Genomic DNA, 26493 nt, shown 5'->3' on the forward strand with positions numbered 1-26493 from the left:
TTGTTCTTTCCTCCACTCTCTCAAATATTTCCTCACACTATACTGCACAATTTTTTTTTTTTTCCATAATCCTGATGCCAGAATGAAGGTCTTTTAAAGTACAGAACGAATTATTTCTACAACCACTGCATTGCAATGTGTACAGGTGACTGCAGAATAACACTGTACCGTAATCCGCATATGTATGATTAGGCATACCTTGCACACTAACCACGCAACAATTTTGAAGGCATTTCGTCCTGAACACAAGATCCTAGCATCCAGTTGGCTGAGTCATGGGATTCAAAAGTGTGAATTGCCAAGTTTTTCTTTCTTTTCGTTGCATATGTGACTGTCGTTTGTGGCACACTTTAGGTGTTCAGTGCCTGCCCGCTAGAACAAGCACAGCACGGGGCTACTGTGACAAGCACGCACGACAACACTGCCATGCAACAGGGGACAGTGGGAGGAAAAGGGGGTGAAGCAAAAAGAGAGAGTACGCCCGGGGTGGGTGGAGGCCGTCGGGGTGGTGGTGGCAGACGAAAATGGAACACTCACGCTTACCCTTGAACCCCAAATAGGACTGGTACACCTGTCCATTGGGGTCCTGGGCCAAGTGGTCGCACAGGTCCTGCTGGTTGTCGTAGCTGGCGTCGCAGCCGTCCCACTGGCACTCGTACACTGTGGTCGAGAGGGTGGCAAAATCGCCGGGCGCGGGCGTCACGCTCCCCGTGGACAGGGAAGAACGCGTGGCATCGCGGCTGCTCTCTCCTCCGGCTCCCCCGACCCCGCCGCCGCCACCGTGGGCCGACGAGGAGGCGGGGCTCTGCGGGAGGCTGTCGTTGGTGTCCTCCTGGCTGAGGTTGAGGCGCGAGGCCCGCTCCTCGTAGTCGGCCTTCTGTGGTGCCTGCAGGTTGCGCCACTGCACAGCACCCACCCACCCACCCAGTTAGACGACCCCGCACAAACAGGAGAGTGCCTACGGAGAAGCTGCTGGGTCTGTACCATCATGGACGTGTGGCCGTGCCAAGTAGCCCCAGTAACTCACACCACTGACGGTTAAAAAAAATAAAAAAAGTCTTTTTCGAATACTTTCAGCGGTAGCTTCAACATATTATTGGCCTCTTTTCTTGTTTCACAGCTAATCTGACTTTGCATAGCGATAAATTTACACTCATGCACTGCTACGAAAACCTACACTAAGGGGGGATACCGCATATAAGATGGCCAATTCGGTCAGTTTCCTATTTTAAAATTTTTTTTTCTTGAAACACCCAAGTCTTCACCTGTCTCGTGGTGAAAAATTATACCAAAATACGCAGTACAAATCTAGAAAACTTGGTTTTTCTGAGTGTGGGCATCGGAAATTGTGAGCTAATAGCACTTCCAATGGTCCCCCCGCATTGCGAATTTTGTGGGTTTCCGACAACGGAGCACCAACATCTTAGTATCACCCCGAAGAGGAGAGATCATAAGATCACAGCTTCGGTTGGTTGCGATGCCACATTTCTCTGACCATGTGCAAAAGCATATGAGGTGATAAAAAAAGTAAACAAGGAAATAAGTTTCAAGACCGACTTTCTTGGCTTTCACTTTTCCTGCAATTGCTATCACTCATCCCTACTGCATTTCATAACGAACAACAGTAGAATAATTCTGTTTATTTTTTTTTATGAGTGGAACCTGAGACACTGAGGAGTGCAATAAAGCTTTCGAAGTTATTTTGGTAAAAAATGGTCATGTGAATATGCATGCTTTTGTTTCCATGAGCACTGGACATCTAAAAAAGAGCTAACAGCTCCCTTGCACACACAGAACGCTGCTTAGTGAACATGCTGACAAAAACCTGAACTTCCTTCTTCATTAATTAATGCCCTGGTGATGATTTCATGAAGGTGTCATAGTCGCATACAACTCGAGTCTGCAGCAAAGCTCTGCTCACAATCAGGACAGCTGAACAAAATTTCTCTGTGGCAAAGAGTTGACTGTTGTTAAAGCTTTCCTTGTCATCGAAACAAGACACTAATCATGAGATGAAATTATAAGCTCAAGAATTTTGACGCCTCTGGCTTGTTTGACACACTTTAACATTAAAAAACCGATTTTGTTCAATGTTGTCATTGGTCAGTGGAGTAGTACCTAATACAGGACGTCGCGGATCAAGCCCGACTATTGCTGTTTTCTTTTTTTAGTAGTATCCTACTGTAATTGTAATAACTCAACAACTATACAAGCTAGCATAACATAGAATGTAATTCTGAAACCAGCATAGAAAATTAGACATTTGGGCCAAATTTGGTGACATAAATTTGGTGGCATAACTAATGAAAATAGTTTTAGTTGCCGCATCCTCCCTTAAGCCAAGACCCTACACTTTTTTTTTTCCAGAGAGTGCACATGTATTTGCATGGTGTTGCAACCTACGACCAACTGCAGAAGCAAATGAACACTCCAATCCATCAGCAGTGGTCAATAAGGTTATAGCATTTTAGTTCATGACAGTTATTTACTTTACATCTTGGACTTCACAGCGTATAAGCAATGCAGACCATGTGCCAAATGCAGGGTCGAAAATGTGTGCCTTCTTGATTACAGCAGAATCTCGGAGATACAAATCTGCAAAATTCTCCAGTCAGAGTGCATTGTTTACAATGGGCAGAATTTTGGATCTTCCAAACACCTTCCTGCACCCATACGGAGGATACGAACACGTCACCCGCGACCTCACCCTCGCGCTGCCCGCACATAGGCAGTCATATGCTGCGAGCAATGAGAAGCAGTGCAGGGCACACACAGTGCCGACGTCACGACCGCCAGTCACGTGGTACATACCGCAAGCAGCGAGTGTTGGCGCGGCCGTAAATAAATCCGGTCAGCCGAAACAGATCTGTGTGAATGTATTTCCTGTGGTTCCACATACGAAATGTTAGTTTTGGATGCTACAAATATTTTTTGCGACCCCATGAGATTTGTAGCATTGAGATTCTGCTGTAGAAGCTCTCCAATGGTTTGCAAAATTTTGCACATAATTTATAATGCTCTTGTGTTTTAAAATAAGCGAGCTTAACTGGACTTAATTGCACACCGTATTCAAAAGGTAGGCTGGGACGGAAATGTATGCGCTCCAAATGAAAAATGTTCAGTTTGTGAGAAGTGCATCCCAGTCAGCATTTTTCATAGAGCTGCTCTTTGCATGTGTGCAAATGGCCAGCTCCTACTGTTCATGGACAGTTCATATTAGTGACAGGTGCATGTGACAGGTGCACGTGATAGGTGGCGGTAGCTGTCAAACACACAATTGCCTCTTTGCAGGCACAGTTGTCACCTTGTAGAACCAGACCCCATCTTCCATGTGCATTTGTTTTTAACCAGCAACAGGAGAATTTTTGCCACTCCCCAAAGGGTGCAGAATCTTGTGAAAAAAAAAAAAAAAAAGACTACCTAAAACATAGGAAGCAGGCAAGCACGACGATATGCCCCAGTGCGCAATACATCATTCCGTGATGACGATGAATGGTGTAAAGTTGCCAGCAATCACAGAAATGCAGGACTGCATGGTGGCGTCTATAGGTGCATGGCCGATTACAATTCAAAAGCATGCCAAACACCACACAATCAGACCTGCAATGCCATTTCCTAGACTAAAATAATCAACTGAAGTACCTCAGCAGCATGCATTATATCAAATTTATTAAAGTACTGTTGAAGTACTGAGCCTTAATAAAACATTTAGAACAGTACCAGCAATAGGTGCATCTCTCCGCTTCTTGTCTCACTGAACTTAAGGTGTCAAAGCATACAAGGAATGAATAACTAGCACAGTTTCATGCCATACTAACAACTATAATGCATAAATGGGAAAATTCATGCTAGTGCCTTTCCACATAAGCAGTGAGCGTAAGTGGAGTTTTCATGTCGGTGATTAAACAGAGGAAGCACATCCTCAAAAAGTTTCCACCACCAACCACACTGTTGGTTGCGGCAATCCCACTGCATGACATCAATGAGGAAACTGATGTGACACACCCGAGAACAAGGCTTATCCAGAGTTCATATCAAACGAACTGTCCTGTGAGGACATCATGCTTTGTATGAAGACAACAATGATGGTCAACTGGCTTGGGGAGGCCATGCTATTAGGAGGAGTGAGTCGAGGGCACCAACAGGGCAACCTTGCAAATGATGCTGGTCATCAGACCATGTAAGGGTGAGTGTTAGCTTTGCATCACACAAAAGGACAGTGGACACAAGCAAGAAAAAGGCGATCCTGCCATGACGCTTCTACTGCATGCTCCTAACAAACAGAGGCCATCAAGCAGGAAGGCAATGCAGAGACGCAAGTCACAGAAGCAGGCAACGAGCAGCAAGCATGACTGTTGAGTGAACCGTGTTATGGACAACGATGAGGAGGACGAGGCCTAGATGCAAGTGTGCGTGAAACAATGAAGCACACCGCACAGGGAGCCGGCCGGCAAGGCAGCAGATCTCACCTCATTGCCCACAAGGCGACTGATGTCTCCAAACGAGCGGTCAGGGTTGGACTGCACTATAGACTTGCGGATTTCACTTGAAAACAGCAAGTAACCCGTGACGACACGCTTGGAACTCTTCTGCGTGCCAGGGGAAGGGGGGAAGAAACAGTGTGAGGGATCTGCTGTTTCGTCCCCACATGACCCAACATAGTGGGCCCAGAAGAACACAGGGACAGGGGGACGGACCTTTTTGCCAGAGGCAGATGACAGGTTGCTGTCATCTCTTGCCAAGACAGAGCAGGGGACATCGTTGGACTCTTCGTTGTCTGTCTCAGACAAAACCCGGGATGGCATGGGAGACATCTCCTGTTTGGGGTGGGGGTGGTGCCAGGGCAATACTAATAGTACAGAAAACTCTGAAAGCAGGACTTGCTGAGTGACAGTGCAACCACTGGGGCTCACTCAAGCTGCACCTGAGCTTTGCAGTGGGGGACCTAGAACAACACTTTGTACACGCATTCATCCAAAAATCAAACTCAAGCAATCCAAACACGAGTTCTAGTGAGTCAAGTCACACAAACTACACACACTTTTCTACGCATACTGCTGCATACCAGCTGCACAAGCACATATGATCACAGAGTGACTCCAACAATGCATGTGGCAGTACTGAACTTTTCAAACAAAGGGGGTGTCAAGTACAGTCTACGTATAAGCTAGTTGCTAGCAAGGGCTTGCTATAAAAAATAGCATGGCTTCATGCACCCGTAAACTCCACCAACCTGAGTTAAATAACACCACTACTTACATCTCCTGTAGGTTGCATGTCAGCACCATCAGCAAGGCCAGGTTCACACTGGGAAAGAAAGTTTCCAGATTAACAAGATGGGGTGAAATCCAAATCTCACAAATATAAGTTATCCTACCACAGTTTATACTAAGCTGGCAATTAAACATCATTTGACAGTGCCATCTTGAAATCAGTACAAGCATGTAAGCAAGGCTAATATTCTAACTTTGTTCATATGAGGGGCAGAGCCCCAGAAGCTAACTAAAAAAGGGCTAAAAATGAATTTCAGTGTGATGCAAACTGCCAGTGCTTATCCTTCCACACAGCCTCCATGAAACGTTTCCTGTTTTCACTGCACTAAAAGAAGCTTTTATTGTAAAGCAAAATTTCAGTGCCTTTCTAGAATTTCCCTTAATTTCCAAACTGACAGACCTACAAATAATAATACAAACAAGAAATCAAGCCTTGAATAAAGCTAATTACTGTGTAATATGTAATCCCTTGAACTCTAGTGCAATATACACTGCGTTATTCTAACAGCAGTTCACTACTTTTAATAATGTGAACACTAAACAGTATTTCAGAAAGGCAATACATAACCAAGTGAACAAAAATGATTTCATTTCATACTGTCCAACTGAGATAAATAAAGGCAACAATGTACATATGTACACCCAGCTCTTAATGTAAAAAAGTTATAGTTCAACAGCCTCACACTTACCTTTTGAGGATTGATGGGATTTTTGAAATAGTACACCTCATCTGGAGTTACAGCCTCGGAGTGAGTGAATTTCTGCAAAGTTAACAACAGCTTGTGGTTACAAAGTGACGTGCACCTTTATGATAAGAATTCAGCAGCCATAGAAAATGTATGCAAATCAGTCGAAAGATTTAAACAAGCGATTTCAGCCATACTGAAATATAAGAGCGCAATTTGGGTGTAACATACCTTGAGCCCTTTGTGCAGCTTTCGAATCTGCCGCTCTGCCTCAAGGTAGCGAGATTCACAGATGTAGACGTCGGACTCATTGATTTCTGTCAGTCGACCTGTAGCAAAGTTCAACACCCCGTGAAACCTTATCTGTAACTGAGGGATAACTACTCGCTTGAGAATTAAAGGCACCATCTCGCATTATATCTTGCAAAGAGTCCCTTCACAAGCAACACAAGTAAAAACTTGAGGAGAATGCAATGAATGGCAATCAGGAACATTAAAAGGAACGCCTCAGCACTCTTTACTAAAAGCCATTTCGGGAAAAAAGAACCTTTGTCCAACTAAATTTAAAGGGTCCCTAGGGACAACCAGAAGGTTGCCTGTATCAACAAATAATTGCATCCTAATGACAAAAACTCTACTTTCACTGAAAACTGCGCTTTTACGAGTTATAAATGGTAAAAATACGAATTACAAGGGCCGCCATCCCAGGCTGATTTCGCAAGTAAACTACGTGCACAGACACAGATTTTTCAGCGCGGACTCCAGACTAGGCTAACCACCATTTACTTGCAAACTGTGATCTCAGGAGTCCCTTTTCATGTAGACACTGCAAAAACTTTAAAACTAAATTTTCGCAGAAATAAATGTACCCTTTGCTACCAGACAAACATCAGCATGCCCCAGAAAACCCACAGAACCGATTTTTACAGAGAACAAAAACTGGATGAAGTTTTCTTCACCCTCCCTCTAACATGTGAAGTAAAGCAATGAAAAAAAAAAAATGAAAGCAAAGAGGTAGCAAAGCTCAAAGTAACGTGTCTGTGCTCAGTTACCACGCACGGCAGCGAATGGGTGAAATGAACCACGAAAAACCTTGCTAAGGTTCATGCTTCTGTGCCAAGCTTCTCGACACCTGACCAGTCCAATTCTTAAGCGTCGGGAGTGAAAAAGCAAAGCTACAGAGAGAGAGAGAGAGAGAGAGAGAGAAGGGGTCTGCTCACAGGCGGTGTAGTCCTTGCAGTCCAGCACACTGCAGCGGCCAATAATGCTCAGCAGGGGGTTGGTGTCTTCAATGGAGCTGAGAAACACCTCCTGACGGTAGAACACTCTCGAGGGCGCATGCTGGATCTCACTTGGCAGCACAAACCAGGGCCCGTGGTAGAAGCCATTTCCCCTGCAACGACCCATCCAAACGGAGGATGCATTAAAAGGCAAGGCAATAGCAGCCACAACAAGCATCATGCAAACTGACCCTCCTAAATCAAAAGCGCTACCTAGAGGTCAGCTAGCGAAAATTCTCTGCTGCAAGAGTGCTAAAAACACCACAGTTCTTACTGGACTGTTCTGAATGCATCTGCATGTTGTGGAAGGGATGAAGAAGTGATTTGAACACGTGATAAAATTAAGTTGAAAAAAAAAAAAAGCCCCAATATTACTGCTTAAAAAAAAATGATGAAACAAGAAGAACTGATATTTTACAGTGAAACGATGTTAGCAAATACAATTATCTCCCTACAGGAAGAAATCTATTAAGAAGGAACTCTGAGACCGCTGTTCAGTTTCCTGCAGATGCCATGGAAGAAAAATCTAGTGAACATGACCTGCTCAACATCAGCACTTGGTTAATGCTGCAGTGTGACAGTGACTAGCATTCTAATGGGATGCCATCAACCTACTGTGTCTGTGTCACGAAAGAGCATAGTACAGTCAAACTGGATGTAACGAACCTCCATCCTAATCAAATTCTATGATATTGCGAAGTTTTTCACTCCACAACCCCACTGAAGCGCACGTGTATTTGTGAACACCAATGTAACAAAGCTGTTTGTACAGTTGACTTGATATAACGAACTCACAATGCCGACTACCTATTAGTATTAGCTCTCGCTGCATTAGTGGAAATATGGCCTGAGACGACAGCAGCATCTACGATCGCAGAGTGACTGCAGTTGACACATCTAGCTGTGCTCCAGCGCCATCGGTGCCTCTACGTGGCAAGCGTAGAGCCTCCACAGCTTTCACTTTCGTAAAGTCACACCACTTGGTACCCCAACAGTCCATGCTCAAAAGCAGCGAAACACAATAGGACATAGTAAAAAAAGCAAGCTGGGAGTGGGGACGGTGGATGGCGCCAGTGACGTGGGGCGAAGTCCGTTTCCTAGGTCTCAGGCAGCCACCTGCCTGGATCACAAAACGTTTCTCCGCATTAACGACTTCGAGTAAAGGGGGTTTACCGTGACAGTGATTTCCCCTACATTTATTTCTTATTTAGGTTTCCGTTCTGTATACACGCAAAAAATGCATGCAACAAAAAAATCACGGACATTTCACAGTTTTGCTAATCCAGTTTTAGAGCACAAGACAATGCAGACATATTTTACAACATCAATGCATTCGATACAGTACCACTAACCCTGCTCAACAAAAAGCTAATTTCTTGTGGCTGGCACCTGCCTTACTTACCACATCTTACAATAGAATTGCATTACATCAAGATAGTAAGCTTTCCATTGCACTACAGAGAGGGTCCCTCAAAACCAGCAGCCAGTATGTTTAGTCTCTCACATGAAACATGAAATCTTCACCAATAAACATGAACACCCACGTCCCCAACCCTCAGAAAGAGGCCTTGGGTAAGAATGAACCCATGCACAACTCTGAACCCATGCAAATGAGCAAGGGTTTGGAATCACCCCTACTGTGGCAAGTATGCAGAAACCAGCACTTACTCTCTGTCCATCCACATTTTATCAATACGGCCAATGAGAGTTTTTGAGTGCTCCGTACGGACGTAGCAGCAGTCACCTGAAATGACCACAGCAAAAAAAAGCAATAATCTGCTGAAAATGCAGGAGCCAGTAAAGGAAGAAAAAAACAGAGACAAGGTTCATAACGTGACTGTACGCAGCATAATAAAAGCCAAATAAAATGCCTAGAATGAGGGCACTACAAACACCCATTTCTCACAGGAACGTAAAAAAAAAACACAATGGTTTAACTAAGAGACAAGCAAAACAATTCATAAAAATGTATAACAATTTGAAATACTTAAGAATGCCAGGAACTCCCACAGAACGCCAGCCGAGACATTTTGAGGATGCAAAAAAATGCATAAGCCGAGCGTCCACAGCGAGCCACTATCCGCTTTTCTACGTTATAAGCGGTGGAAGTGAATGAGTCCTACAAATAAACGGCATCACCTGCAGTGTTCTTTTTTAGGGTAGTGCAGAAAAACCACCTTCATCAGCCTAACTATACTGTGCTGTGAAGGCTGCAGCAATTTGAGCCAACCAGGACACTGTGTACCGCAAAACGTGTTCCTCCGTGCCTCTCACCACGCGACTGGTGGCTCCATCACGAGGAAGGAAAGAACACTAGTGTCCAGCTGCTGCACACAGGAGACTCGGCCAACTCGGCAGATGCCTTGTATACATACAAATAGCGGTGCACCATTTTGCAGCAAGCTTCCACTGTGCTATGGTCATTTGGACTTTCTCTGCTAATTTAACTGGTGAATGCAACACTCACCACACTTTCAAAACACCATCCCAAAGTATGCCTTTTCAATTACTGCAATAACTGTTTTAAAGATAGTCACAACACCGCTCAAATATTCAAAGAACTATCTGTTGTCTTCCTTGGCTCTGATTGGACGAGAGCTCTACCGTTCACAGTACTGCAAACAACTTGTGAGATGAAGCATACATCCACAGGAGGACAAAGGCCTCTCCCAGATGCCCCCAGTTAACCCTGGCCTGCGCAAGCTCTGGCCACAAACTTCCCGACCTCATTTGCCACCTTTTACTATTTTTACTTTCCCATGGAATCCATTCCGTTACCCTATGGGACCATCAATGAGCTGCTCTTTGACTTACATGCCCCGCCCATGCATAATTCTTAGAAAATGCCCAGCACAAAAAGTAGAAACGTGCTAAAAAATAAGGGCATGGTGGCATGCCACACACAGACAGCAAATCGTGGCACTCCAATTCATGACGTTATGCTTGACATCACAAATTCCACCACTGCGGCATGAACCACGAATCTGCAAATTCAACTGCAAGTTCTTCGGCTGAAAACCAGCTTTCCACGCCGAACAAATGAAGCAGGTAACCGTGAGGAATACAACCAGCTCATGGTAATAAAGAAATGATATGCGCAGCAGTTGGACGATTAGTCCCCATGATTGTACAACTAATCCCCTGGCCTATTCCATAAATTATACGCCCGTGCCGTGAAGGAATAAAATCCTGGTTAGAAACACAGTAGCAGCCAGGCAATCCTGCTGGTGTTATTGTGCGTGCGTGAAAGCAGAACAAGAACTTGAGAGTAGCAGTTTGCGATTTTGTTATCTTCTCAATTTTTTGACACAGAGGAGGCCACCTTCAATGAGAACACACACCGTTTGATCAAAGCCCCACAAGCTTTTATCACTCACCCAATTTGAAGACTCCAGCCGGAAGATTGAGTTGCTCATAATATGTAATGCCATCTTCATCACTGGGAAGGTTCACAGTGACATTCTGAAAGAAATCAGTTTGGCAGGACAATCAAAAGCCAGTCAACAGGGCATATCATTTGAAACTAGGAGTGAAACATTTGGAAATTCGAATACGAATCGAACATGCTTGATATTCAATTCATATTCAAATCCGATAAAGTGATATTTGAAAATTTTAAATATTCGAATCGCAAGCGATCGACTTTCGTAACACTCGACTTTCATAATCGCAAGCAGACTTTCATAATACTGGCAGAGGCAAAAACCACATTATCTGAGGAAATGATCTGAATATTGAGTTTAATGTGATAAGAAAACAGCACAAAGGTGCCCTCTTCATTCTCCGTCATTTGATCGCATGGACCAAACACATTCTGACACTGATAGGCATGGACCTCAAGCGAAACTCTGCAGTGGCCTTTCCCACACGACATCTGATGAGAACAAGATGGCCGACTGCTCGCTTCGACAATCACAGTGAGAAAGTGTGAGGTTTTTTTATTAATCCTTCCATAATGTGTTACATGCTTAAACGCCCACACCCGTGTCATTTGTCTTGTTGCCTCCACAGCTCTACTAGCGCAAGTTCCGCCATCTTGTTTTAGTCAACTATGATATGCGGGACAGCCCACGACGCCCAAGAATGGTACGAATTCTAAACCATGCGGGTGCAACGTCCCAACTGACAGAGTATCGGCTTCGCCATTTAAGAGGAACCCTTGAGCATGAATTTCTTTGTCTGACCTAATTTTCGAATTCCATTGCAGTTCCACTGCACACATTAAACGGCGACTTGGGTATTGGCGGCGAGTGTGAACAAGGTCCACAAAATCGAGTAGTCAGTTGTGGTGTGTCCGAAATTTAAAGGGACACTGAGGAGAAATTGAAGTTGACTTGTATCGACAGAATACCAGCTCCTGATTACGAAAACGCCACTCATACTGACAACAAAGCTCTTGTAACGTAGAAAAGAGCAAGAACCAAAATACAGGTATCGCCGCCACAGGCCAAACTCGCAAGTACAAGTGTGATGACGTCATAGGACAAAGCAGTGTTGCTAGAACCAATGGTTCTAGCAACTCTAGGACCCGAGAAGCCACAAATCACTGAGGCGCAGCCAATGCATGCGCAAATCTCCTTGACGTCGCCAGATGGCGCCACGTGCCCGGCAGCTACACGCGCGCCTGAAGCATCGGTACCAATCAGCGCCTGCTCGCCGGCGGCAGGCGGGCTCCCGGTATTCCGCTAGCGGTAACAAGGTACACGATATGCTAAAGGTGTCTATTTGCGAGAATTTCGCTGACGACTTAGAGAACAAGATCCATCGTAACGCTGGCAAAACGCCAGTGCAAACGTAAGCGAAGCGACTATAGCGACGGCCGCAATAGCCGATAGATGCCTTCAACGTGCGGCCGGCGGTAGCTTTCTTTCCGGCTGCTGCTTGACCGCTCTCCTGGCCGCCAGAAATCATGGAGTCTGAGTTACGTCATGTGACGTCATGTTTCTCGCCACTTAGTCCTGTGTCGTCATAGGAGAATCCCAAGTTTGAATCAGAGCGGCGGGAAAAACTTTTTCAACTTCTAATCCAAATTTCTTGGAAATAAATGCATCTTTCGCTGCCGGCCAAGGGGTAACAAAGCCATGAAATGCTGAACTATCGGATTTTGCTATAAAAAAAATATTAATAGTGCTCTCCTCACTGTCCCTTTAAGGTGCTCTTATACATTGACTCTATGGGCCTTGTCGCTGTGCGGGGGAAAAGTCCGAATAATCAAGCATGTCTGAAATGTCAGGCATCCGAATTCTCAGCCGTCGACTGTAATTAAAATGGCACATTTTTGCTGCACGCGGCTTGCTCTACAAATGGCACCAAGAAAGTATTTTTATCAAAACAAGAGCTGGTTCCAGTGCAGAAAGAGCAGCTGCTGGCATCAGGAAGGCACAAGGATAAGATCACATTTCAAAATACTGAACCACTTGCATAAAGGAGTGCAATGTAGCCAAATTAACCATTTAAAGGCAACTACCATATTAATGAAAACCTCCACTACACAGATGTCAGTTCTTCCTTCCCAGCGCTTCTAGGTGCACCATCACACAATCATTTCTACTGTCATTACTCACCATTGAGCCACACACAATAAAAAATGCTGCACTGCACAACTCTCTAGTCTAAAAGAGAATTGGAGTTTATTGAATGGATATACAGTCAAGCACACTTATAACAATATTCAAGTGCCATGGAAATACCATTGTTATAACCAATAATTGTTATAACAGGGTTGTGCCGAAAAAAAGAAAAGACGACAAACTTCAGAGCATTTATTGACAGTAAATACCCGGAGGGGTTTGATTGTTCTAATGCCTGTAAAAGCTCGTTAATTCAAACTTCAGGGAACCGGAACAATGTTCACCAATGACCAAAGCACCGCCATCACTGCGCCACCGGGAGCTTCGCGCACCTCCACGTCACAGGAATCAAGCAGGCTTTCCGGAAGTAATTCTTATGGGAAATTCAAGAAGCATGCAGAACTAAGGGTGCAGTGACAGCTGACAAGAGAAAAACCGCGCTGGCTGCATGCACACACACTGCACTGACTGATTGGGGATACGCATGGCGTGCGTAGCCAATGCAGCAGCTCTCCTGACGCAAAGATGCCTGCCTCTTTTGCTTTCGTGGCGTTGCTGCGCCAGCTTAGTCCATTGGTCGGCCCCATATGTGCGCACTTTTGTGTTGTAAGCATGGTTTTGCTGGTGTGGTTGTAGCATTTCCTTGGTTTTTTCCTATTACGGTTGACACTCAATGAAAAGATTTGATTGTTATAACCTATAATGTGCCTTGACAGCATTGCTATAAGCAGTTTATTTTACCATAGAACACGTGGCAAAGCTGATGGTGCCATGACTGACCATTGTTATATCCGATATTGTTACAACCAGTATTGTTATAAGTGGGCTTGACTGTATGTACATAAACATACATGAAGTATTTTATATTGTATGCTACTGAAAAACACCTCAGCTGACAACCCTATAATACAGGACAAATTTAAATTAAATATGACCATAGGAGTTCTTTACTGTGCATCAACACTCGGGACATGAAAATTCCTGCCTTCCCATCTGTTGTCTTCACTAAACTGCAGTTACTGAAGTGTGGGATTGAAACACAAACTCCCTCCCAGTTCAGAAGCAGAGCACTGCAGCTGCACAACCACAGCACTGGGTTACAAAGCTTATAACTCACGGGGCGTGGCCGGTCAACGACTTTGAACTCCTCATCGAGGCCGAAGCACACCGAGCTATTGTTGTCGGCGGAGCGCTCAACACCATCCTTGAACACGGACGGCACCCGTACAGGCGACAGCACTTCTTCTCTGACCACCAGCTGCGTGTGCTCGTTTGGAACAAAGTTCCAAATCTGGGTGGAACAAAATAAGGATATAAGAGCTTTTCCATCCACTCTTTTTTATTTTTTACTTTTGTGGTTTATCTCCTGAAGGCTAAATAAAAAGATAGTTGTAAGCATAAACCTAGAAAAATAAGACACAATCTTCCTGGCACTCCTAACCTGTCAGACATAGGCACAGTAAACGAAAATGTTGGCAGAGCTAAGAACTTGGTTACAATATATATAAGGTGGTAAAATAGGAGCCCAGTCCCAAGAATGCGCATATGTGATAGGCTGTGGTCACTAATGGCAAAGTGTTTGATTGTGGTAGATACTAATATAAAAAATTTGAGGCCTTCTTAACCACATTCTTAAAGCGAATGCCATAGTATATGGAAGTTGGCCTACCCCCAAACATTCCAAAGCATCCCCAAATTTTTGAACTACGACCACCCCAGAGTAGATTGGTGGGTGGATTCATGTGGAAAAATGGGTCTCGTTAGCATAATCCTTTATGATAATCCAATGGAAGGTACTGGAACATTCTAGTCCTCAGATTTTCAAATCTGCCAGTGCTGATGATATCACAATCCTCTAAACCAATCGGGGAATCCAGTTTGTTTCATGGGGTTTAACGTCCCAGAGCGACTCAGGCTATGAGGGAAACCGTAGTGGAGGGCTCCGGAAACTTCGACCACCTGGGGTTCTGAACGTGAACTGACATTCCACAGTACACGGGCCTCCAAAATATCACCTCCATCGAAATGCGACTGCCGCGGCCGAGATCGAACCCACATCTTTCGGGTCAGCAGCCGAGCACCACAACCACTGAGCCACCGCGGCAGCCAACTTTGTTATGGAGAAACCCGATGGTTTTTGCAAAACGACAACCTAAATACTATTGCATTAAAACATTTCAAAACTGAATTAAAGCTGTACCAAATTCCATATGATAGGCTTCAGTTAGGGGTCCTTCTCATTAACTGGGAGAATAATATGAATGAGCGCTCGGCTCCTTATGACGTTCAGTGGAAGCACACACCCTGCTTCCGATGTTCAGAGTATACTAGTATGAAGCGTGTCATTAAGCTCCGTGCCTTCTCAGTGAATTCTCTTTATGGGAGGAGGCAGGCCCCATGCCCATTCCAAGGCCAGTTCCCATTTAGTCTTTTCCCTTCTATGTTTTCTGTTTGCAAGCCTAGTAATATTATCTTTCTTTTGCTCCTCAGGGACTACAATGTTTACTTTCCATATGCTCATTTCAATCAACTGAACTGTTGGCCAGCAAGTAGCCTGCGCTGAGAATGAACAGCTAAAGCCATTTACAGAGCAATTTCAAAGTCAAGCTAAATGCTTCTAGCATCTGATGACCTTCCTTATGACCTTACTCAGTGTCTTCCATTCCAAATTCTAATTTAAGTCATTACTGAAATAATTAGATAACATATCCCACGAGATCAGCTGTATCTCTCCGCTATGTGTCGCACCGAGCACAAAGCGCTGCCTTAGCTCTAATAAAGCAAATGAAGAAATGAGGAAAAACCTTGATTTTCTTGAATGCCTTGGCCTTTGCAGAGTACCGTGACTCACATACGTAAATGTCCTTGTCATCAAAGCCCTGAAAAAAAAAATTCATCTTCGATAAGAACTATGCCCTTGCTGGAAGCTTGTGTCAAAGCTTGTGAAAGCACAGACAGCAATTTTTTGGAGGTTCTGCGCTGCTTTTCTATGCCTAGAAGAGCAGTGCAAAACGTGCCAGCAGCCTGTACACCTACCTCTGGTTTACTTTTGAAGTAGTCCTTCACAGGCATGACATAGCACTTTGCTAAGACTTGGTTCACCGGGGTGGAGTTATAATTGTCACTCTTGAATACTTCCTGCGGAAAAAAAAACGGAAGGCCTTTGAAGGGTGCCCTGAAGCATTTCCTTTACATCCTAAGAAGTGAACACATGCTGAAGAAGTGAACACACAGCATTTCCACTGAGACAGAGAAGGAGAGAAAGCAATTTAAAGAAAGGAAAGGTGGAGAGGTCGGCCGGGGGGGGGGGGGGGGGGGGGGGGTAAGGTGACCCTGGCCTGCTACTCCACACTGGGGAAGGAGGAAAGGAAAAGTAAAAAAAGGGTTAGGGTGCGAATGGAGAGTAATGATGTCATAACACAATGAACTGCTTAGGGCGGCCTGGATTATAAAGGAGACCACGACACACACTAGGTCGCACTCATCTCGCGTAGACGACGTGTACTGCACGCAACGTCTTCCACACATACCATATGTCTTGCACACACACCAGTGCAGCATTCTAGTCTAAAGCTAGGCCTTCACTTACCGACTTCACTTACCGATTATTTTCATTCGTAATAAAGTCTAGCAGCAGTTACAGTGCAAAAACAAAGCCCACATGCTAGCTGCATGCAAGTTAATGAATGTGTCTGAACGCATGCTGTGTGTTCAGAAATCTGTGCTCAGAATCCGTATAGTACATTCAACATAATTACAACCAGGCAGTGCTGGTTGCTTCATGTTTGCCGCTTTCATAGGTCACGCAGTCAAGCATAGTACTCTCATACCAAAAATGTGCAGCCAGACTTACCTTTTGCAGAAACTTTCTTGACGCCAGATGGAATGTTTCATTGGGTCGGTAAAACCAGCAACCATACAGCCACTGCTCCCCGTTTTTATCCCTCCAGAGGCGGTCTACATTGATGATGTGGGGCTGCAATCCCTTTTCCCTGCAAATACCATGGCGAGATGTGCCATGAATGTGCTGAGGACATCATGAACATCGGTGAAGTTGGCTGAGAAGCCAAAGGGAGCAGGGGTGGAAGTAGTAACAACAATGCAATGACCTCAGTGTAGCCATACAATCCAGATGTGTTTAGTTGATTCGCATAAACAACATCCAGGAGCGTACCGTGGTTCAACATAGACGAAGTCCCCAACGTGAATGACTATCCCTTTATGCTCTGTGCTGTCCGACGAAGACATTTCATTGCTCTTCTCCTCCGCCTGCATTGGAAACAAACACAACGCTGATCAAATGATACAAGTGCTCGTGTTTAATTTTTAAAGGTACAAATAGCGATCTCTAATTCTGTCTGCATGTTTGCTGCAGATCAATCTGTCTACGGCCTTCCATGACCTTTTGACTGTACTTTACATCATCATCATCATAACTATCATCGTTAACCCACAATCCAGTGTACTAATATCTTGCACGGAATCTTGAACGCATTGGGCCGGTCATACTGGTGATATGACCACAGCTCATACGAGCTTTGGTATGATATGAATCTGTAGAATTCCATGTCTGAAGTGTACTGTGTCATCGTCACATCATCACAATCAGCTTGACTACACCCACTGCTGGGCAAAGGCCTCTCCCATGTCTCTCCAATTAACCCTGTCCTTCTCTAGTCGCAGCCACCGTAACTGGCGAAGGACACGGCTAATTGGAGAGAGACAAGGGAGAGAGGCCTTTGCCCTGCAGTGGGCATAGTCATGATAAGGATGGGAAAGTGCGGTTGTCAGCTCAGTGCCCTACCTTGCGCACTTCCTGGTTGCTCCTCTCGGCGTCCGCCTCGGCAGCGGCTTCCTGCTGTTCCTGGGGCAACTTCTGAGCCCGCAGCAAGTCAACGCTCTCCGTCAGCTCCTGCTGCCCGTAGTTGAGCGCTGGGCTCTGCAGGACGTCCCCCTGGCCGCACAGCTCGTCCCGCAGGCGGACGAAATAGGACTGAGGGGGAAGAGGGTACGAGACGCATGAACGCACTCAGCTCTGTCAGCCTACTTTTTATAACTGTGCATGAACTGCACACACGAAAAACAAAACAAAAAAATGAACCAAAAGCGATTAACCCCTTCAGGGCCAAATAAATAAAAAAATTATGTTCCCAAATTGCCAAATTTTTTTATTACGTAAAATGCTTTAGTAGCAGGTTTGAAACGCAAACAGAATCACAGAAACAATTTATGGCGGATAAATTCTATTTTATTAGTCACTACCTGGACCCTTGTGCGATACTCCATACCTAACACCTTTGAGGAGCATTCAGAAGCAACAAAATAAATTCTTGAAAGTCCAGATAGTGCAAGCGGCTTAGAATTGGCGTGCAAAAGATGCACCACTGCTTCTAGGTGCATTCAAACTAGATGAGACTACTGCCCGTGTGGTAGCGTTGGAAGCATGGCACTGCGCAGATGGCCTTCTCGCACCACCTGCACCAGACTCTTGTTCCCTTGCGACATGTCGGTTCTTTCTTCTTCTCTGTTGGTCGGATGTGCGACGGCAAGTGGCGCTCACCGAACCGCTTCATATCCAGGGGACGTCCTGGCCGCTTTCTTCTTGGTACCGTTGTCATTCGCGCCATTCTAGTGTTCCGCCATCTAGTGTTTCTCCATCCGCCATTCCGCCATCTAGTGTTCAAAATCGCATTCAAGAAAAGCGCTAGTGATGGGACCCGTGCTGCCACCTATGTTTTATGTGGTAAAGTACCGTTTAAGAGCTGAGCTCGCCAAAAGCCCCTTGAAACATTGCGGAAAAGCTATGACGACCTCAGCTCGTCATAAGCAAAAAAAGTGCCTATCGCTTGTGACGAGCTGAGCTCGTCATAAGCCCTTAAGGGGTTAACAGCCTACAGTGTGGCTGAACCACCTGGCACTATGCAAGAGAAAACTCGGTGGTGGCATAGCTGATGTCATTGCTGTACCCTCATCACTAGAGCTCCGACACTCCCCACTCCCAGAGCTCCAACAGTGGAGGAGCTCTATACTACGCTCCGCATGTCCCTGCTGGTTTGAAATGCGGTCAGAATAATTTCTGGCGCAACCGTGAAATCTTGAGCTTGGCTGCAAAGTTCACTTTGGTGGAGTCCTCAAAACAGGACAAGGCACCCTTTTATTTTTCGCTTTGGGCATCAAATGCTAAAAGAAAGCAAAAAAAAAAGAAACAAAGCAGTGAACGTAAACAATGGTACCGTAACCAAACTTTCACTTCAAAGCAAGCAGTACCAAACAAAATAAAAAGATGCAAAACAAATTATCCCATTAGAAAGCGTATGCGTCTGTTACATATCACACACAGCCTAGCTTGCTTTTAGCTGAAAGAATACTGATGGCAGAATATTTTGATCATGCATCAGCAAACTCGCAGCACACTAACAAAATACTGTTACGGGAACTACAACGACATGACCATGTCAATATGTGCCTTGAACAAGGATGGGCCTCCACTATTTAACAAAAAAAATTTTAAAAACCGGTAAATGGAGAAACAGCTCTTAGTACCTGCAGTTCTACGGAATCTTCAAACGCCTGCGAGTCTGTACGACTCATACGTCGAGCCCGGTCAAACACCTCAAAGACATCCTCTTGAAAACGATCCAACCGCAGATAGCAGCCCTGCACAGCAATGTAAAAGGAAATGGGTCAACACAACAAAAGATCAACTCTGGAGAAAAGACAACAAGCATTAGAACTGCAAACAAGTAAAATCTGAAAGATTAAATGTGATAAGCAAACCTAGGTAGTAATTTGCACTACTACAGTTACCAAGTTAACAGACTAAAAAAAAAAAAGCGATATGAAAAGATATAATATGCAAAAAAAAAAAGAGAAAAACATCATGAAAAGTGTTCCATTTCAGAACACACAGCAACAAAAAAATCTTAAGAAGTTTTTGAAGGCATGCCTGTTTGAGTGATTGCAAGAAAAGGCCACGAAAGAAACAAAAGGGATCATGTTAATGCTAACTGTACAATGCTAGTAAATGAAAATAATGCACTTTGTACTAAGCAAGTTTAGCCATAAATGTAGGTATGAAAAGGTCCTCATACCCTGTCCAACTTTCGCTTGATGATATCCAGTGTCAGAAACCTCCTGCAAAGCACAATTATTTATGTTTTAACTTGAACATTCCAAGGAGTCACGGGCAGTAACCAAGGCATGTGGCGTACCTATCCTCCAAGCCATCAATGCCGAATGCCTGCTGGCCCGATTCAGCGGCTGACTCTGACAGTTCAACCAAGGAATCGCTGTAGCAGCGCCCTTCTTCGTCCTGGGGCAAACAAATTGCAAAAAAAAAAATTAAGAGGCGGGGAGGGGGACACTGAGTCAAGCAGGCATCTTCTATCACAATAAACACCATAGAGTTTCTTACTATTACCTAGAGGGAAAGCTGGCGGCGCTGCACTTCAGCCACCATGGACGCTCAAAGCATCATGGGGCGGTGAGATACCTGTTGCGGCACAGTCGTAGTTTTTTGGGAACACGGAGTGGCACTACTGAGACGTTTCATTCCGAAAACGCTGTTCGTGTGTGCGCAGACGACTTTGGCGCGAACGCAGTGTGCAAAACTAATAGTAGTGAAAATGCGACGACACACGACGCCAATAAAAGGTTTCACTTTTCTGAAATGCCAGTAAAAACCTCTTATAATGTTTAAGCAACAAAATTTTTTTGAAAACATATTTACTTTTAAAAGTGCGCTTGTTAATTACGAAATGCTAGTTTTTATAGTGTTCTTTACTTGGCCAATAGGAGAGCGAGTCGTCTCTTATTTTGGGCAAACTTCGCACTTAAATGCTTTTCTGCTCGTTTGTTGCAACTATTAGACAAGATATTGAATATTAGGACGTTTGTAGTTATCAAATAGCTTAATTTTTTTATTATTTTTTGGCCAAAAGTTGCAGTTCCGCAACAAGTAGCTCACCGCCCCATGATGCTTTGGTGGCTGAAGTGGTCTTGAGGGGTCGCCATGCAAACTCCCATAGACGGGATGCCAGCTTTCCCTCTAGGTAATAGTAAGAAACTCTATGATAAACACTAAACAAAACTCTTCAATCATGGACAAATCACGAGCTCAGATGTGAGGCACAAGAAAAACAAATGTCTTCAGTGACATGCTTTCCCCTTGCCTCGAGGGGGAAAAAAAATGCTGAGGCTCAGCTTGGCTAAGCCTGGGGAATGCGAAGCATATTAGTGGCTAGGCTTGGTAATACATGGCTTTCCTTGGTTGAATACTTGGTCATTTTAATACAACCACTAGAAGCCTTCGTCGTGGGGGAAGACAACGGCATGGCTACAGCGGAACGCTGACTAACCCCGAGACGCGCGTTGGGTGAGCGCCTGGATTGCCACGGAAGCCGCGTCTGCCTGCCCGGTGGAGCGAGCGTTTCACCTACACCGAGTGTGAACACGCGTTCGAAATGCGCGGGAATGCGCGGGTGTGACGGCTAGGGGTCCCATGGCGACGGTGCGAGGTGGAGGCCGGCTCTCTCATCCGATGTCACGTGGTGTGACGTCACGGTGTCACGTGGGGGTCCCACGGCGACGGCGTGAGTGGTAGCTCTAGCAATATGCTTCGCATAAAAAAGTTCAGGACTTGCAATGACTGTGGCTCGAAGACTTGGAACAACACTCGCATGCATATCACATCACCTAACCCGTTCCTTTGAAGAAGTTGTAAATTGAAAAGTAGCCTCACCTGGTGGTTGTAGACGGAGATGAACAAGTTGGTCAGTAGCTCTTGGACGAGGCCTCGGACGTCGGGCACTCCGCCGTCTTCCAGCTCCTCACTGCTCAGCTCCATCTTGGTCTGCAGGGCTATCCTCTGCAAGATCAGCGCGTCCTAGGGGGGGAGGCAGGCGGGAACCGGGAAAGGAACAAATGAGAACTGCTCTACCTAGAATGGTTACCGGACTGTATCCATGTATACACTAGTACCAGTGTTGACTGAAGCGCAGCTAGAGATCCCTGTCTAGGCTTCGAAAAGCAGCAATTGCCAATTTGAAGGGTTCGCACCAAATCCTTTCAGAATCTGTGAGTAGCACAAGAAGGTGCATGATTGTGCAAAGCCAAGCTCACAAAGGGTTGGCTACAGTTTTCTAAGTTCCCAGGCTTTGTTCCTCCGCAGGGTTCCCATTTTGCTGAAGGCGAAACAAGAATGCCCATGTGCTGAAATTTAGGTCAGCAGCGAGAAAACTGAGAACGAGAAAACTGAGAACGGTAGAAACTGTTTTGAAGTCTTACACTACGCCGTACCCCCCCAACCCTCCTCTGGTCTACCAGCGACATATCAGAATGCACTAATAGCACAATGTTCCCAGTACCACGTTCAGTATGATGGATAATAACTATGCAGCTTACATGATTGAGAAAAGCTGAAAGCAAGTGCCACAACACAGAAAGGTTACAAGAGAATTCAAGTGACTGTGCAGGCTGCAAAAACAAAAAAAAGAGGAAATTGAACAATCACCTTGTAGATCTGCGAGTCTGGCTCGTTGTACTTGCAAGCGTTGTCAAAGAGCAGCACAAAATCAGCGAGGAGATCATCCATCGACTCGTACTGGTTGTACTTGAGGAGGCGAGAAGCTATCCGCTCCATGTCAATGGGCTTCTTGATCACCTCGTAGTAATCAGGATACTCCTGGATGCGCAAGAGGTGGAGGCCAGAAAACGAGAGAGATAAGAGGCCAAGCCACTGATTTTCAGCATAAAGACGAGTGGAGCAAAGGAGATGCCACACACCGAACGGGATGGCAGCTTCATAAAAATGACCGACAGCTTGCGGCCCTTCGCGTCAGTGTAGTCCTTGATGGTGTCATAAAGCACACGAAGTTTGTGATTGCGGCTCTTGTTCCTGCAACCACATGAAATGAAGGAGAGATAAGAAATACAGTCAAGCCCACTTATAACAATATTCAAGTGCCACGGAAATACCATTGTTATAACCAGTAATTGTTATAACAGGGTTGTGCCTAAAAAAACGAAAAGAAGACAAACTTCAGAGCATTTATTGACAGTCAATACCCGGAGAGAAGAAAAACGCCTCTGCGCATTTTTTCCTGCGAGCGGCGCACCCCTCAGAAACATTAATAACGGACTGCTCCGCCAAGGCTCCCTACCATCTACTTCTCTGCAGGGGCCTTTTGCTCAGGGGAACGCATTCACAGTTTCTTTTGCTTTCGTGGCACCGCTGCGCCGGCTTAGTCCATTGGTCAGCCCCACACGCACACGCTTTTGTGTTGTAAGCATGGTTTTGGTGGTGTGGTTGTAGCATTTCCTTGTTTTTTTTTTCTATTATGGCTGACACTCAAGTACCAGATTTAATTGTTATAACCAATAATGTGCCTTGACAGCATTGCTATAAGCAGTTTATTTTACCATACAACACATGGTAAAGCTGATGGTGCCATGAATGACCATTGTTATATCCGATATATTGTTATAACCAGTATTGTTATAAGTGGGCCTGACTGTATGCCATTAAATAAAAACCTACTGTGGTAACCCATTGACTATGGTGTTCTGCTGGTGAGCACAAGGGTCAAGTTAGACGCAATTTGTGATATAATAAACCAGTGCTTAGATTTCAGTGAATATTAAAGAACTTGAGAAATGAACATCTGCAAACTAGGTGCAATTAAGGGAGGGCATGGCTCTCAAGTCACGAAAATCTCGAAAAACATTGAATTTTACAAAACACCAAATTCTCCCCAGAGACATCACAGAAGTGATTTTCAAAATGCTTTCTGCGACCGTAAGTAGCAAAAGACTGGCTGAGATCAACATGAAAATGCATCTTCTCAAAAGTGTTTTTTGATCCGATTGCCCTGCTTGCAGAAAGCATAGCATGGCAATGGCTTCATGGATTTTCATGCAGCTTGTAGTACTGTGTTCCTTGATAAATTCTTTATGCAGTGACGCCCCTATATTTCCGAATTATTTTCTGATTTTTTTCACTCTGTCGCTAATTTGACACGACAGTAATGAGGGCATTGCGCAAGCATGCATATAACATTCCGTGTACAAAGAACTCAGGTTGATAAAGATATTTGGAGAATAACACTGCATGAAACATTTCATTGGCCAAAATTTAAGAGCAACTCTAGGCACCTAACTTGTTTTATAGTCATGAAAGGTTTCCTGCAAGTTTGGTACAGCAGTGAAGCAAATAAAAATTTATAATGTCAAACCTACTGGGATATGTGGGTGAAAATTTTTATTTATATATAGTAATTTATTTAAAACATGCCAGATGTCATTGCTTTGCGCCAAACAATAAAAAATTTAACCTCCGAGAGCCGCATCCCCCCTAAGCACCTTGCTCATGCAGGAATTATTCTCCAGGTTGCCTGCACCATATGCAGATACGGTTTATGGTTGGTTTATGGTTTATGGGGTTTAACGTCCCAAAGCGACTCTGGCTATGAGATACGCCGTAGTGGAGGGCTCCGGAAATTTCGACCACCTGGGGTTCTTTAACGTGCACTGACATCACACAGTACACGGGCCTCGAATTTCTCCTCCAAAGAAATTCAACCGCCGCAGATACAAACAACACGAAACCTTTTTGACAGTATGGGAACTGTACACGTCAAGTTTACACAGCTGTTAAAATTCACTCTAGTTATGCAAGAAAAACAGGGACTTGAGAATACCTCCATCGTCATGTGCTTTTAGAGAACAGCAGTATACCTCAACATCATGCCACTTTGCTATAAGCCCTCAAATCTGTTTTTTTTTTCTTGGTTTCCAGAAGTGAAGCAAGACTCTGCATAACGGGAAATAAAAACTGACTTTAAAACAAATTTTGAAGACTTAACAGGCAGCATTTAAGGATTTCTCACATAAAACAGCAAATGCCATACTCACTCACGCAATGGACAATCTCACACAATAAATGCACCTGCTATTTTTGTACCTGAAATACAAGTTTCTACTAGTAACCGACTATCTCGCACAACGAATACACCTCAAATTTTCATAATTTTTTTTGTGCTCACTGATTCCCAGAACGCCTGTTGCAACTTCAATAACGGATTAATTCACAAGTCAGGGTTGTCATTGCTGACTAAGCATCCACCCAACCAAGTCTCAGTCATCTGGTTCCCCGGTCACCTGGAACTAACAGGAGGAAACGAAGCCGCCCACAGGCAGGCCCGAGCTCTTGTACACCGGGCGTCTCCCCCTGATGACCATGAAGGGTGCCGCAACCTAATAGGTTTAGCAGTGTATGCTGACAATCTTGCGCCATACAGAACAGCCAGAAAGGAGTACCCAACACCACACAAATCCCTCAACAAGTTAGAAGAGAACACCCTTAGGAGACTACAAACCAACACATACCCAACACCAGCTAAATTACACCAGTGGTACCCTACACTATACTCTCCGCAGTGCCCACACTGTGGAGAGGTAGCTAACTTCTACCATATGGTGTGGGCATGCCAATATAATCCCTTAGTTGACCCCATTCCCAACCCCTCGGAGGAGCAGTGGGAGGCTATTCTGCTCAGCGATGATCCTGACCGTCAGCACTGGCTGGTGGGGAGGGCCAGCGCAGCAGCAGAAGCCAGTGGACTACCGGACTAGGCGGCCCACCCACAAGTTCTGAGAATATTGAAGGAATAAAGATGTTTGTAATCAATCAATCATGTCAAAAAAGGTATCTCATCATGTGAGTCAATATGGCATAGGGCAGGAAAGCAAGTCACTCAAAACAGCTGCCAACAAAAAATAGAGTCCAATCTTTATAAACTGCCGAACGATTAAGATCGCGGGCTTTACAGGAATGCATCTCTCTCTGAAAGCAAGCAACAAAGGCGAGAAGAGGGAAGTGACACACCGTCTGGGCATGGTGCGGGGAGTCCGGGTGTCATAGAAGGGCCCCAGCTCGCGGATTTTGTCAAAGAGCGCACGTTCCAGGGTGTCTGCATCTCGGTAGATCTGGGAGCCTTCCTCATTGTACATCCGGCAGTTGGAGAACATGAGCTTCAGGTCGCTGACCATGGCTTCCTCCGATGAATACTGTGTGCAGCAAGAGAAATTGCACCCCGACTGAGTTTAATAATGATTCATTTGCATCCATGGCACAAAGTTTGAAATCTGTTGAACAACTTCTCCAATGTTGAGTAGGAAAGCAAAGTGCCAGTACCAACATGACAAGGACCCTTTTAATGGCTTTCAGTGGCATATACTGACTCATCAAACAACTGCTCATTGCCGTACAGGCAAGTTTGGAACTGATGGTGAATTTATTCAGCAGAGAAGGTCAGAATTCTGTCAAAGGCATTCACACAACATTGGTGTAAGGGATCGGTAGTGTACGCGGGGTCATCGGAACGCGGCTGGGGGCGCTCAAAGCGAAGCGTCTCCTATTTGGAACGCGGCCGCTCGCGAACGCGCCAAGAAGTACGGGTGTCCCCCCCGCCCCGCGGTACGTGCTGGCACGAATCTCTATTTGTGTTTGTTTTTATTTTGTGGTGGAGAGAGTGCTCTACCTTACGGAAGCTGGAGGGCTGGCCATGCCCTGGATGAACCAATCATGTTAAGACCGCAACATGATTGGAAGCTACGGAATGTGGGCCGGGCCTTTAGGGCTTTAAAACTGGGCCCCGGAGCCGGAAGCGGGGTTCTGCGCTAAGGT

At 45.1% G+C, this 26493-nt stretch overlaps 1 protein-coding gene across 10 annotated transcripts in view; it reads right to left on the reverse strand.

Annotated features, from left to right (window-relative positions):
- The window catches only part of polybromo (protein), an 82155-nt gene that overhangs the window by 12550 nt on the left and 43112 nt on the right, over window positions 1–26493 (reverse strand). For 8 of the 10 annotated variants that reach the window (XM_089545679.1, XM_089545676.1, XM_089545677.1 and 5 more), the window contains 22 exons: window positions 25693–25874; window positions 22593–22704; window positions 22321–22491; window positions 21550–21693; window positions 20021–20121; window positions 19901–19943; window positions 19353–19466; window positions 17614–17802; window positions 16984–17078; window positions 16663–16801; window positions 15846–15947; window positions 15614–15688; window positions 13927–14100; window positions 10617–10701; window positions 8908–8983; window positions 7180–7352; window positions 6191–6288; window positions 5963–6034; window positions 5260–5307; window positions 4698–4817; window positions 4470–4589; window positions 538–901 (listed from right to left, as the gene is read on the reverse strand). In XM_089545679.1, the coding sequence (XP_089401805.1) occupies window positions 538–901; window positions 4470–4589; window positions 4698–4817; window positions 5260–5307; window positions 5963–6034; window positions 6191–6288; window positions 7180–7352; window positions 8908–8983; window positions 10617–10701; window positions 13927–14100; window positions 15614–15688; window positions 15846–15947; window positions 16663–16801; window positions 16984–17078; window positions 17614–17802; window positions 19353–19466; window positions 19901–19943; window positions 20021–20121; window positions 21550–21693; window positions 22321–22491; window positions 22593–22704; window positions 25693–25874 (2797 nt within the window). The remainder of the gene's footprint in view (window positions 1–537; window positions 902–4469; window positions 4590–4697; window positions 4818–5259; window positions 5308–5962; window positions 6035–6190; window positions 6289–7179; window positions 7353–8907; window positions 8984–10616; window positions 10702–13926; window positions 14101–15613; window positions 15689–15845; window positions 15948–16662; window positions 16802–16983; window positions 17079–17613; window positions 17803–19352; window positions 19467–19900; window positions 19944–20020; window positions 20122–21549; window positions 21694–22320; window positions 22492–22592; window positions 22705–25692; window positions 25875–26493) is intronic. The other 2 variants (XM_089545678.1, XM_089545684.1) reach the window with 2 other exon arrangements.

The sequence above is a fragment of the Amblyomma mixtum genome, chromosome 5 (assembly GCF_055824585.1).
Source record: "Amblyomma mixtum isolate Tamu chromosome 5, ASM5582458v1, whole genome shotgun sequence".
NCBI lineage: Eukaryota > Metazoa > Arthropoda > Arachnida > Ixodida > Ixodidae > Amblyomma > Amblyomma mixtum.